Here is a 10,644-nt window from a genome sequence, read left to right on the forward strand (position 1 = left end):
AAACCTCAGCGTAAATTTGCAAACTCAACTCAAAATTCTCGCTTATCCTGGGTTTTCTTAATCGGGCTGTTAACAACCGGGCTTTGAACAATCCGCTATCAGGCTTGGCTAAATCTATATATTATTGCTGAAACCAACTTGACGGTTTCAATTAGACAGCTGTAAACCAGGCACACGCTATAGCTTGGTTTGAAAGGAGACACCACTTAGCGCTTGCCTGGTTGATTCGCTTTGGCCCCAAAAAAATCTATTTGGGCCAAGATAAATTTCCAAATTCCTGAGTGACAGTAAAATGAAAAAAAAAAACAAAAAAAACAAAAAAACAAAAAAAAAACAAAAGATATTTTGCATTTCCGGAATCCCGCCCCATAGTTTGGGCCAATTCCAGATCCCAAGCATATCCTTCCAGACCTAGCCAATTGTAACAAAAGTCAATTATCTCTACTGACCACGTGAAGGTAAAAACTCTGCCTACGAGCCAAGTGGCCTATCAGGCTGGAGCTTATCCCGGTTTCTCTGTTGTAAAACATCTCCAATTGACTTTTGCTATTAAAAAGGAAAGTTCCGCCAAATTGAAATTAATCCGCTTCACCTAACGCAAGGACTGTTCATTTAGCAAAACATCCCTTGACCTGTGCGACAGCCCTCTCGCCGCAATCTTAATGTCACGCAACGCAAGAACTTGGAAATTCAAACGTGCACTATTACAAAACAATGAGCCCTGTCGAGCTACAACTTTTTAAAACGTCAAGTTCTTATCTAGGGGATTAGGTAATTTTTAATTTTGGACAGTCGCAACGCCACATGGAAACTGGCAAGTGAAGGTCTGTGTACGGCATTACTTCAGAATCAACGCACCACAACTCACCAACAATACCTTGCGATTCAAAATCTTCTTGAATCACAAGGCATTGTGGTCCGTGTTCCCTGTATTTTTCGAACTGGATTGCATGGCCCATGACATGGCCATGATGCATAATTTGAAATCTTGATAATCGGGAAACTTGGGGACCTTCTATATATAGAGCCTAGCTATCACAAAGGATAAAGGCTGCAGAAAAAGCGAAGAGTTTCCGTCATGAGTCAACAATCCGGCAAGGGGTCGAAGAAAAACACCAAGATGAGGATAAGAGCTTTCCCGGTAGGTGGACTTATCAACAACTTTCAAGTTTATTGGCATTGGCTTAAAAATGCCACTTAACATTGTGAATTTTCATTTGCACTCGATTCACTCATTTTCACTGACACCTACTGAATACCTGCCACGAGATACATGTATAGCTGATGTATAGGCGGTGTAGTAGCTCTCGTAAGCTTGTAGTTTTTTTGCTTGTTTATAGCAGCTGTTATTGTTTTGGGGCTAAGGACATTGTTACTGTTAGGTTTGTTCCATTGTCATCTCGAAGGGTATCAAGCCATTCATGTGAGACCTTTGAGAGCTGGGGGCATGACTGTTACAAATGAGTCACTCACTTGTTCGTACCCGGAAGTTCGATTAATCAGCCAGTTACCAGTGTTTAAGAAAAGTCTGAAGTTTTCAATAACAAGTCGATGTAAACTGAAACAATTACGTTATTCGCTTTCAATTTCTAGGCGTGATAGTGGATATTAAAGGGCACAGCCTGTGTCAACTATAACATGATAGAAATCTTAAGCTTGCAATCCAATTTCAAAATAGATGAATGAGTGAAAGTTTGAGAGAACAAGAAATGTTGTGGGAACAATTGAGCCAAGGGGTGACCCAGTGTGAATGTTAATCCACAGATTATTTGTGTTCTCTCAAACTTTCATGAGTGTTTTTAAATCTATAACTCAATGAAAACATGTGGAAAATGTTTTTTTAAATCTTTTTTTTTAGAAAAGAACCCAAAAATGATAAACAATGTTACTACAACAACTTTTAAAATGTTAAAAATTGTTGTCACTGACTTAAAAATCTTAAAAATAGACGTTTCAGCTAAAATACTATAACCTTCTTCAGTGATGAAATGAATGTTAACGGTGTCTATTTTTAAGATTTTTAAGTCAGTGACAACAATTTTTAAGATTTTATTACTATGCCTGCTTACAACTACAGTATTTTTACAACAACTTTTCTGTGCTTCTATTTAACAATTAGATTATGAGCTTGAGATTTCTATGAGGTGATAGTTGATGAGGCCAAAGGCTGAATCAACCATCGCCTCTTAGAACCGCTAATGTCCTTCTTTTAGTCTTATCAGGAATTTAATTCACCGGTATCCATTTACATCTAAATTAACTTTCTTCCAAAACTTCGGAAAAACGATAAAAATGTCGCATTTTGTGGAGGACTGACAGCCACTGCACTCTAATGGCTGATAGTATACAAGTAGCTCAGCCAATCAGATTGCAGCATTTGCATTAGTATATAAGTAGAATTCTACTAATGAGTTTTAGTAGAATTTTACTAGTACACTAATGCAAATGCTGTAATCCAATTGGCTGAGCCATTTCACAGTATATCAGCTATTAGTGTGAAGTGGCTTAGTGTGGTCGACAAAATTGCAACGTTTCCTCGTTTATCCAAAGCTTTGAAAGAACATTTAGAAACAAAAGGAGGGCATTTATAGTTTCTTGGGTTAAAAAAACCTTGAAAGTTTTGATAGAAACTGATAAGCATGCATACATGAGTGCAAATGTCAAATTGATAATTTAGTCCATGCAAATTCTCTAAAGTGTCTAGTTTAACACTATTAGCACTGAGGGCATGTTTTGATAACAACTTATGCTGAAGGGTTTACCCCGGTTGAATGTGTGATTATTATTTAACTGCCATTATTATGCCAGTGCCAAATGCCCCCTGACATGCATTGTTAAGAGACCAACTTGGCCAAATTGCAATAATTCTGCTTAATGTTTGCACATAATTATGTCATCATATTTAATTTGAAGATGTCACAAAACCCCTCTACATAAAATGTTTAAATCCACACCACCAAATGTATATTTTAAAAGAGACTAGAGGAATTATGATCATACCAAAAAACCAATCCTCTCTTGAGGAATGGTTCTCGTGCAACAACAGTTTAAAGCAATCTCAGTATCCCCTCCCAGAACCACACCTACCAGTACCGTTTCTGTTCATTTATCAACCCCTTATATTTTTTCTTTCATTTTTGGACAAATACTAAGCACCTGCTAAAGAAAGTGTTATTACCATGTTTCTAATTGGTTTCGCCTTGAAAGTAGGTGAATATTATATTGATGCAAGAATATCACATTGCATATTACACTTTTTGGTGCTAACAAGGGCAGGAAAAACTTCTAGGACTTTTTTTAAGTTCGTAATTATTATGGTATTAATTATTGTTCTGCTCATCCAGGAAAATTAGTCTGAAATATAAGTGGAACACAAAAAAAGTGTACCAACTTCAATCATCAAGGGGTCTCTGTTTTTGGGCTTCGAGTGTTCTCTAACATTAACAATATTATAAGATCTGATTTGATTTTTTATGTATCAACAAACAGTTTTCACCTTTTAACAGCACTTGATTCCCTCTTTCAAAAATTAAGAATTTGGCTCCGACATGTGTGCTTGTCATACATTGTGTATTGATTTATGTGCTTACTGATTAGATGACTATAGATGATAAATATGCGGAAGATATTTGGCAATTGCTGAAGACTGCCTTTCAGCAGATTCTGGTCACAAAGGCGACCGAGAAGACATATATGCTACTTAGTGCTGAAGAATTGTATAGGTAAATGTTTCTTAATAATATAGTTAAGTTTATAACCAAAGGTAGTATGTATACACACATTCATTGCCAGGCTGTGAACTCAAAGTTTCCTAACCGTGAAATCTTGGGTGCCCAGTACTTAAGCATATGTGAAAAAAGTAAGTTGTTCCACTTTTCCCAAAGGGAAAAGTTAGTTGCCTGTGGCACATGTGCACTTCTAGAGCATAGCCCTGCATTGTACATGTACAGTGTACTACAATGTAACATGTGATTTTCCTTCATTTAAGGTGGCTCAAAACAGTTTCAAGCACTCTCCAAGACTTTTGATAGGTCATTGTAACCGCTCAATTGATGCGACAATCATGGTATCAAAAAACTGCCCAATCATTGGTCATGGTGAACATGTTGCTATCGTTTTTGTGACACAATAAGTTTACATAGTGCTCAACTCTATCGCCTGCTAAAAACACCATTAATTTTAGCTTTAAGGGTTAATATTATTGAAAAATAGCATGAAGAAATTTTTTTATATTATCAAGTTGTGGTTAGCAGGATAAGATGAAACTTTTAGCAGAGTTTTAAAAAAATCCGAATATGGGGTTCAGAGCCACCTTAAAGTCTTGAAAATTTAAGGTGGCTCTGAACCCCATGAACAGATATTTTTTAAAACTTGGCCAAAAGTTTTATCTTATCCTACTCATCAAAATTTGATAATATTGAAAAAAATTTCACCATGCCATTTTTGAATTATAAGCCCCTAAAGGTGTCATTAAGGATGTTTTAAGCTGGTGGTACTGTTGCTATGGTAACCTTTTGGACATCAGAAAAGTGATAACAACATGTTCACCAATGATTAAGCAGTTTTTTGATACTGATACCATGATTGTAGCATCAAGTGATAAAGAGTGGTTATAACGACCCATCAAAATCTAAGTCTTGGAAAGTGCTTCAAACTGTTTTGAGCCACCTTTGTAGTACACTGTGCATGTACAATGTAGGGCTGAAAGACATGCATAAATTATAAATTATTTAGTTAATGAGACTTAACTAAGGGATATATATATAAGCTGTTGATGTCCTAATGATGTTAATTTATAATGGACAGGAATGCTTACACTCTGGTGCTTCACGGGCATGGAGAGATGTTATACTCTCGACTCCAGGAAGTTGTCACAGAATATCTGGTAGAAAAGGTATCAAACTGCGTTAACTACAGTTGAACCTCTATTAAATGGCTACCCTCAGGAAAATGGAGGTGTTTGCTTAATAGGGGGTTTTATTGACAATATTTCACTGACAGTAATTTTGGGACTTTGATAACTGACACTTAATGAGGGGTGATCGCTTAATAGATGGCCACTTTATAGAGGTTCGAATGTACTTTGATTTCCTAAAAAATTAAGGTGGTTCTGAACCCAATCATTATCAAATCTTTACCCCTTGAATTCTTTGGCTGATCACATAGAATTCTATGAGAGATTAAAAACGCCGTTTACCGTTTGCAAATATCTGCATTGGTTTGGGAGATATTTGAGTTTGAAAAATGTGTTAAATATGCAAATGAGACTGATGACGTCATACGCTCAACCAAATCTTACATTAAGTATATAAATAGAGCTATCTCGGTCAATGTGCAGCAGAAACCATTGAAACTTGGTAGGCTCTTAGTTCTACATGCAACACACCTAAGGCTGTAAACATTCCAGTTCCTATGACAACCCACTCTTTTCCAGTCCCCTCCAACCTGATTTCAATATTTTAGTGATTTTCAGCTCGAAAAACATTAAGCAAGGCCATGAAATCGACTAACATATTTATATGCTTGCTGGGTCATGCAGATCAGGTACCATTGGCAAATATCAACGTAGGACGCTAAAGGTGGCCAGGAAAGCCTTTAATATTAGGGAGGTCTGGAACCCAGTATCTTGCCATGGTATCAAAATTGTTAGGTTCATATTCTGGGGCACCTCAAGTAGAATCGTCCTGCCAAGAGTCATTCATTTCTGATTCAAAGTGGCTGAGATATCTTGTTCATCCTAAAACGGGCTGGGTATAAAATGAAAGTAAAATGTACGTCGTACTAACGTTCTGAAGGGAAGTAATTATCTGTGTATTTGGAGAACAAGTTCGATAATAATGCTGTAAATTGACCTGAGTTCAAGCCTGTTAGCTCAAGTATTTACTTTGCATGTCCTCGGCACATTTTCAGAGAGGATCTTAACAAGCTTCCATTGTATTTCTCTCAAGGTATGCCACGATGTATTGCTTTCACACCATGACAACTTCCTGGACACACTGAATACTGCCTGGAGTAGATATCAGGAATCGATGGAATTTATTAGAGATATCCTTATGTACATGGTATGTTCCTTTCCTACATGTTCATCTAACATAATAAATAACTTAACTTGAGTGAAAACTTAACAGCAGTTTACTAGTAAGTGAATATGAAATATCATAATTATTGTTATGGCAAACTGTTCCATGGTGAATAAAAAAGTTATGACTGGTTCCCTGACAAATCTGAATTTTACAATACTAACCATTAAGATGCACCGCTCGTTTCAGCGAATTGCTTCTTCCAAACATTGCACAAAAGAAAACAGTTCGTACGTGTAAGTAGAAATCTTTTCCCTTCGTGTTTGGTGGGCAATTGCAGTTTAAAACTCATTCATAGTACAGTCAAAATCAGTGAAAATTGACCACATCGTTTCTTTGTTCATTTGTTCAATGGATGTTTTCTCAATCACACGGAAAGCTATACCTCCAAGAGCTTTCCAAAAATACATTATTCCCACCCCACACCCGCCACCCCGCCTAGGAAATTTTGAAATTCACACGCTTGGAAATTCTATTTCAGTCTTTTCCAGTCAGTATTTGGGCCCAAACTGAAGAACAATCAAACCTATGAGTTTAGCAACCGTTCGTTTACTCATAATTTCAAGGAGCTCGATCAGAGAATCTTTCCTATTTTGTTTGTTATTTAGTATTAAAATATGCAAGCAAACTCCATGATTGTTCATCAGTGATGATTAAACATTTGGTGATTGAATATGTCCATCTCGCTCTCCTGCCGAGCCATTCTTTAGTTAAGTATTATGTGTTATATTTGTTAATTGTATTCGCAGGACAGAGTTTATGTTCACCAAAATGGTGTTCACGATGTTCTCACGTTAGGATCAATTCTTTTTAGGGACTTGGTAAGTTTTTTTTTGAAATTATTTTCCCGATTTTTATACAGTGGAACCTCGTCAATCCGGTCACCAATGGGCCGCAAAAATCTGGCCGTATTAAAGGGTTCTTTAAATACGAAAATGGCTGACGAGCTTTTGTTCGGGCAAGAATAAAGTAGCCGTAATAACGAGGTGGCCGTACTAACGGGGTGGCCTTAAGGCGGGGTTCCAACCGTGGCAATAATTTGTGCCAAATCACTCATATGCACTTTGATTTCGTGACTCCTAAGGGCCTTAAAATCACTTCAAACTATGGGAAGAGAGTGGAGAAAAAAAAAGTTGGACATTCCTTGTAATTTGCATATCGTCTACTTTATATCGGCTCTGGCGAAAACACTGTTTTCATAAATCCAGACATGTTTATATTTTGGTAACAATCAAATTGCCGTCAAAGTTTTATGCGTTTGTCCTTGTATTGATTGCATATGAAATCATTGTTATGGCTGCACGGGTTTGCCTCATGATCCACAGACTACTTAGTCAATGTTATAATGAGATTCACAGTCAATAAGAGGACATGCGCATAGCTTTTCACAACAACAAAAAGCGAAAATGGTCAGAAGTAAACTGGTGAATCTTTTAGACAAGAGCTGCTGTTAAGTAAAAGTATGAGAGAACCAGAAACAAGATTTCCATGATTCTATTCTTGCATCAATAAGGTTACCTTGAACACGGCAAAAGAGACAGACTTCCATCGACTGAATTCCGCCTCAAACATTGGCTATTGACTGGGAGACAATGCAATCTAGTTTCATATGAAAGTAATGTTTAACGATTCTGATGATTCTGTCTTAAAACAGTTCCCATTTAGATGCCGCTTGCCGCTTTTAATTTATATCAGTAGCTAGATACGCCTAACACCCTGTAAACAGATGTAAAAGGTTCGAGACTGTGGACGCCATCTTCGTGCCTGTCAATGAGAAATCATATGATACAGGATCATGTTAAGACCATTAGATATGCAGAACGTATGCTAATGTGCATAATTATTTTTCCGTTATACTTTTTTGTCAAATTGTTTTAAGGTGGTGAAGCATGATAGGATAAGGGATCGTGTATCTCAAACATTGCTTTCACTGGTGAGAAGAGAGCGTCATGGAGAAGTTGTTGACAGGTACACTGTATGCTGTAGTTATACTGTTGAACACAGATTTAATCAAAAACAGCACAGCATTTCAAGCAATAGCGCCACGCGTTTTATCCTTGTCAGTAACTATAGTCAGTTAACAGACCTGTGTTTTCTTAAGGTCGTCGTGAGCAAGAGAAATAAAAAAACACAAATTAATAGAACAAACTCATTCTCAGATATTCGCTTCTTCAAAACTACACGTAATAAAAAAAAAAAAAGAAACGCCTGTGGACAGACTACAGTGGAAAATACCTTGCTGACCTTTCCATTAATAGGCAACCACTTCATCCCGTCACATTTTCATAATTGCTTTGGCAGGTAGCAGAATGAGTAAAGGTACACCATAGGTGGGAAAACAATTTTTTTTAAATCTAAAATCGGACCAGGGGCCCGTTTCTCGAAAGCCCCGGAAACTTTTCGGGCCCGTAAAGCCATAGCAAAATCTCGAACCTTACGATTACAGAGCTGTTTCATTCACATATTCTTAATATGAAGAGCCATTTATACAAGACGTTTCAGGCGTATACACTTCTCCGTTTTTAGATACAGATGAACTAAAAATGGCTTTACGGGCCCGAAAAGTTTCCTGGGCTTTCGAGAAACAGGCCCCAGGATACAATGAGGACACTAAAAGGATTTGATTTAGTGTCCGGGACATGAGATCGATCATCTTGTAGTAAGAATTAGATTTTTTTTCTTGAAGGATGGCCATTAAAAATACATGTGAAATGTTACTGGCACAGGGAATTAACTCTAGAAGTGTTTATGAAGACTATTTTGAGAAACCCTTCCTAGACGAGTCTGCAGAATTCTTCAAAGTAAGAACTTCACAAAGCTGATCAGTGAATGCAACTTAATAGTAAGAGTACTTACACTCACTTAAATTATTGTTGTTGGATTACTTCCATTTCACCAGCGTGAGATAGTGATGAGACTGGTTGTTGTTGCATTTTTTTTTTTTTGGAGTTGCTAATTGCGGAGGGCGTTATAAATTGTAGGGAATTTTCTATGTTAATTTTTCTGTTAGCGGTGGTGCTTTTATATGAAAGGTAAGCTGTGTCATAGAGAAATGAATTAATGAAGAATTCCAAATACAGAGACAATCCGTCAAAATGTTGGCAAGTCAATCATAAAATGAAAAATCAAAGGTGTTTAAAATACTGTGCAATACAGTACAGTCTCTTCTCTAGGGCAGGGGACTTTTAAGGAGTTAAGCCGGGTGGATGGGGAGTTCGTCGTAACCTCGTTGTTTAGAGACTATTGCATCATACGAAAATTGCTCCCCTTCATGATAGTTTAAGGTGGTCAAGTTACATGCGCGGTTTAGTTATGTAATACCAATTGGGGCTCTTTTCTTTGATAGATAGAGTTAACTTTTTGTTGTTGCTTCACTTTTCTTGACAGTTGGAAAGTCAGATTTTACTTGCAGAAAACGATGCATCAGTGTATCTTCAGAAGGTTTGTCAATTTCTAGTGTTCAAGCGTATTCACATTGGAGTTTTTTTTTTCTGGTTGAATTCTGATTTGGTTAGACTGACAGAGGTACTGATGTAACTTCCAGTAATACTCTAAACAGGTCGAAACTAGGATGCAGGAGGAGTTAGAACGTGCGCGAGATTGTCTGGCTCCCACCACAGAGGAAAAAATTATAGAGGTAACATGTACTTGATATCGAGAACTTGCAGCTGGAATGAAAATACAGAAATATTTGAATCCCTTGTGTAGTTCAAAACTTACAATTCTTCTCTGCATACAGATTGTCCAAAAGGAGCTGACTTTCTGTAACATGAAGACAGTGATTGAAATGGAAAATTCTGGTGTTAATCATATGCTTAAACACAACAAAATAGAAGGTTTGTTTAGATTTAGAGAGTTGTTTTCATTGTTCTGGTAATTATCTAATGGTCCAATGATCGTGATTGTGCAGATGAAGTTCTTACACATCTTAACATTCATTCTCAATGTCGTCTTTGTACTTTTTTGATTACCTCACTACTTATTTATGGGTTATTGACTGAGTCTCGGGGAAAGCGGCCAATAGCAGAAATTGTGGCAGTCATATAATAATATTCTTGCCTTCTCCGAGTTTGTGCTAAGTGGCGCGTTGATCGAGTGCCAGTATTTTCAACACCTTTGCTGACAGATAGACTTTATAATTTCTAAAGCAAGTACAAAGCCAAAGCAAAAACGTTAAAGAACCTTTCAGGCGTTATTGACAGTTAGGAAAACCTTACAAGTAACAATGTGATCAGTGATGTCCTCTTAGATAACCGTGTTGGTGATTTGTGCATAATGCCCCTTGGTGGTTCTTGGACTGTGGGTTTAATGGCTCTCGGGATCATGGATTGCTTACATTAATTCAATGTTAATTAGTTTTTACTTTGTAAAGGGAGGGAGGAGTTCCTTATAATTATGTGCAAAGGTTTCACATCATCAAGAATTTCTAAAATTTTCCGTTTCACTGTTCTTTTCATATTCAGATTTATTAAGATTGTTCCGCCTCTGTAAGGGAGTCCAAGGTAAAAATAATGATGTCTTAATGGACTGGTTGAAGATGGTGCACCACTGTATGAGGCGATAC

The 10,644-nt window shown here is 37.1% G+C and overlaps 1 protein-coding gene across 1 annotated transcript in view; it reads left to right on the plus strand.

The window, feature by feature from the left end:
• The first annotated feature begins 707 nt into the window (after positions 1-707).
• Positions 708-10,644, plus strand: part of LOC145491804 (uncharacterized) — a 21,614-nt gene continuing 11,677 nt past the window's right edge. Inside the window, exons 1-11 of the mRNA XM_081471071.1 lie at positions 708-1,141; positions 3,598-3,722; positions 4,807-4,894; positions 5,949-6,062; positions 6,830-6,901; positions 7,960-8,048; positions 8,767-8,881; positions 9,468-9,521; positions 9,640-9,717; positions 9,820-9,916; positions 10,544-10,644. The exon at positions 10,544-10,644 is cut by the window's right edge and continues 57 nt beyond it. Of these exons, the coding sequence (XP_081327197.1) occupies positions 1,079-1,141; positions 3,598-3,722; positions 4,807-4,894; positions 5,949-6,062; positions 6,830-6,901; positions 7,960-8,048; positions 8,767-8,881; positions 9,468-9,521; positions 9,640-9,717; positions 9,820-9,916; positions 10,544-10,644 (996 nt within the window). The 5' untranslated portion in view covers positions 708-1,078. The remainder of the gene's footprint in view (positions 1,142-3,597; positions 3,723-4,806; positions 4,895-5,948; positions 6,063-6,829; positions 6,902-7,959; positions 8,049-8,766; positions 8,882-9,467; positions 9,522-9,639; positions 9,718-9,819; positions 9,917-10,543) is intronic.

This window comes from Orbicella franksi, chromosome 7 (assembly GCF_964199315.1).
Source record: "Orbicella franksi chromosome 7, jaOrbFran1.1, whole genome shotgun sequence".
NCBI lineage: Eukaryota > Metazoa > Cnidaria > Anthozoa > Scleractinia > Merulinidae > Orbicella > Orbicella franksi.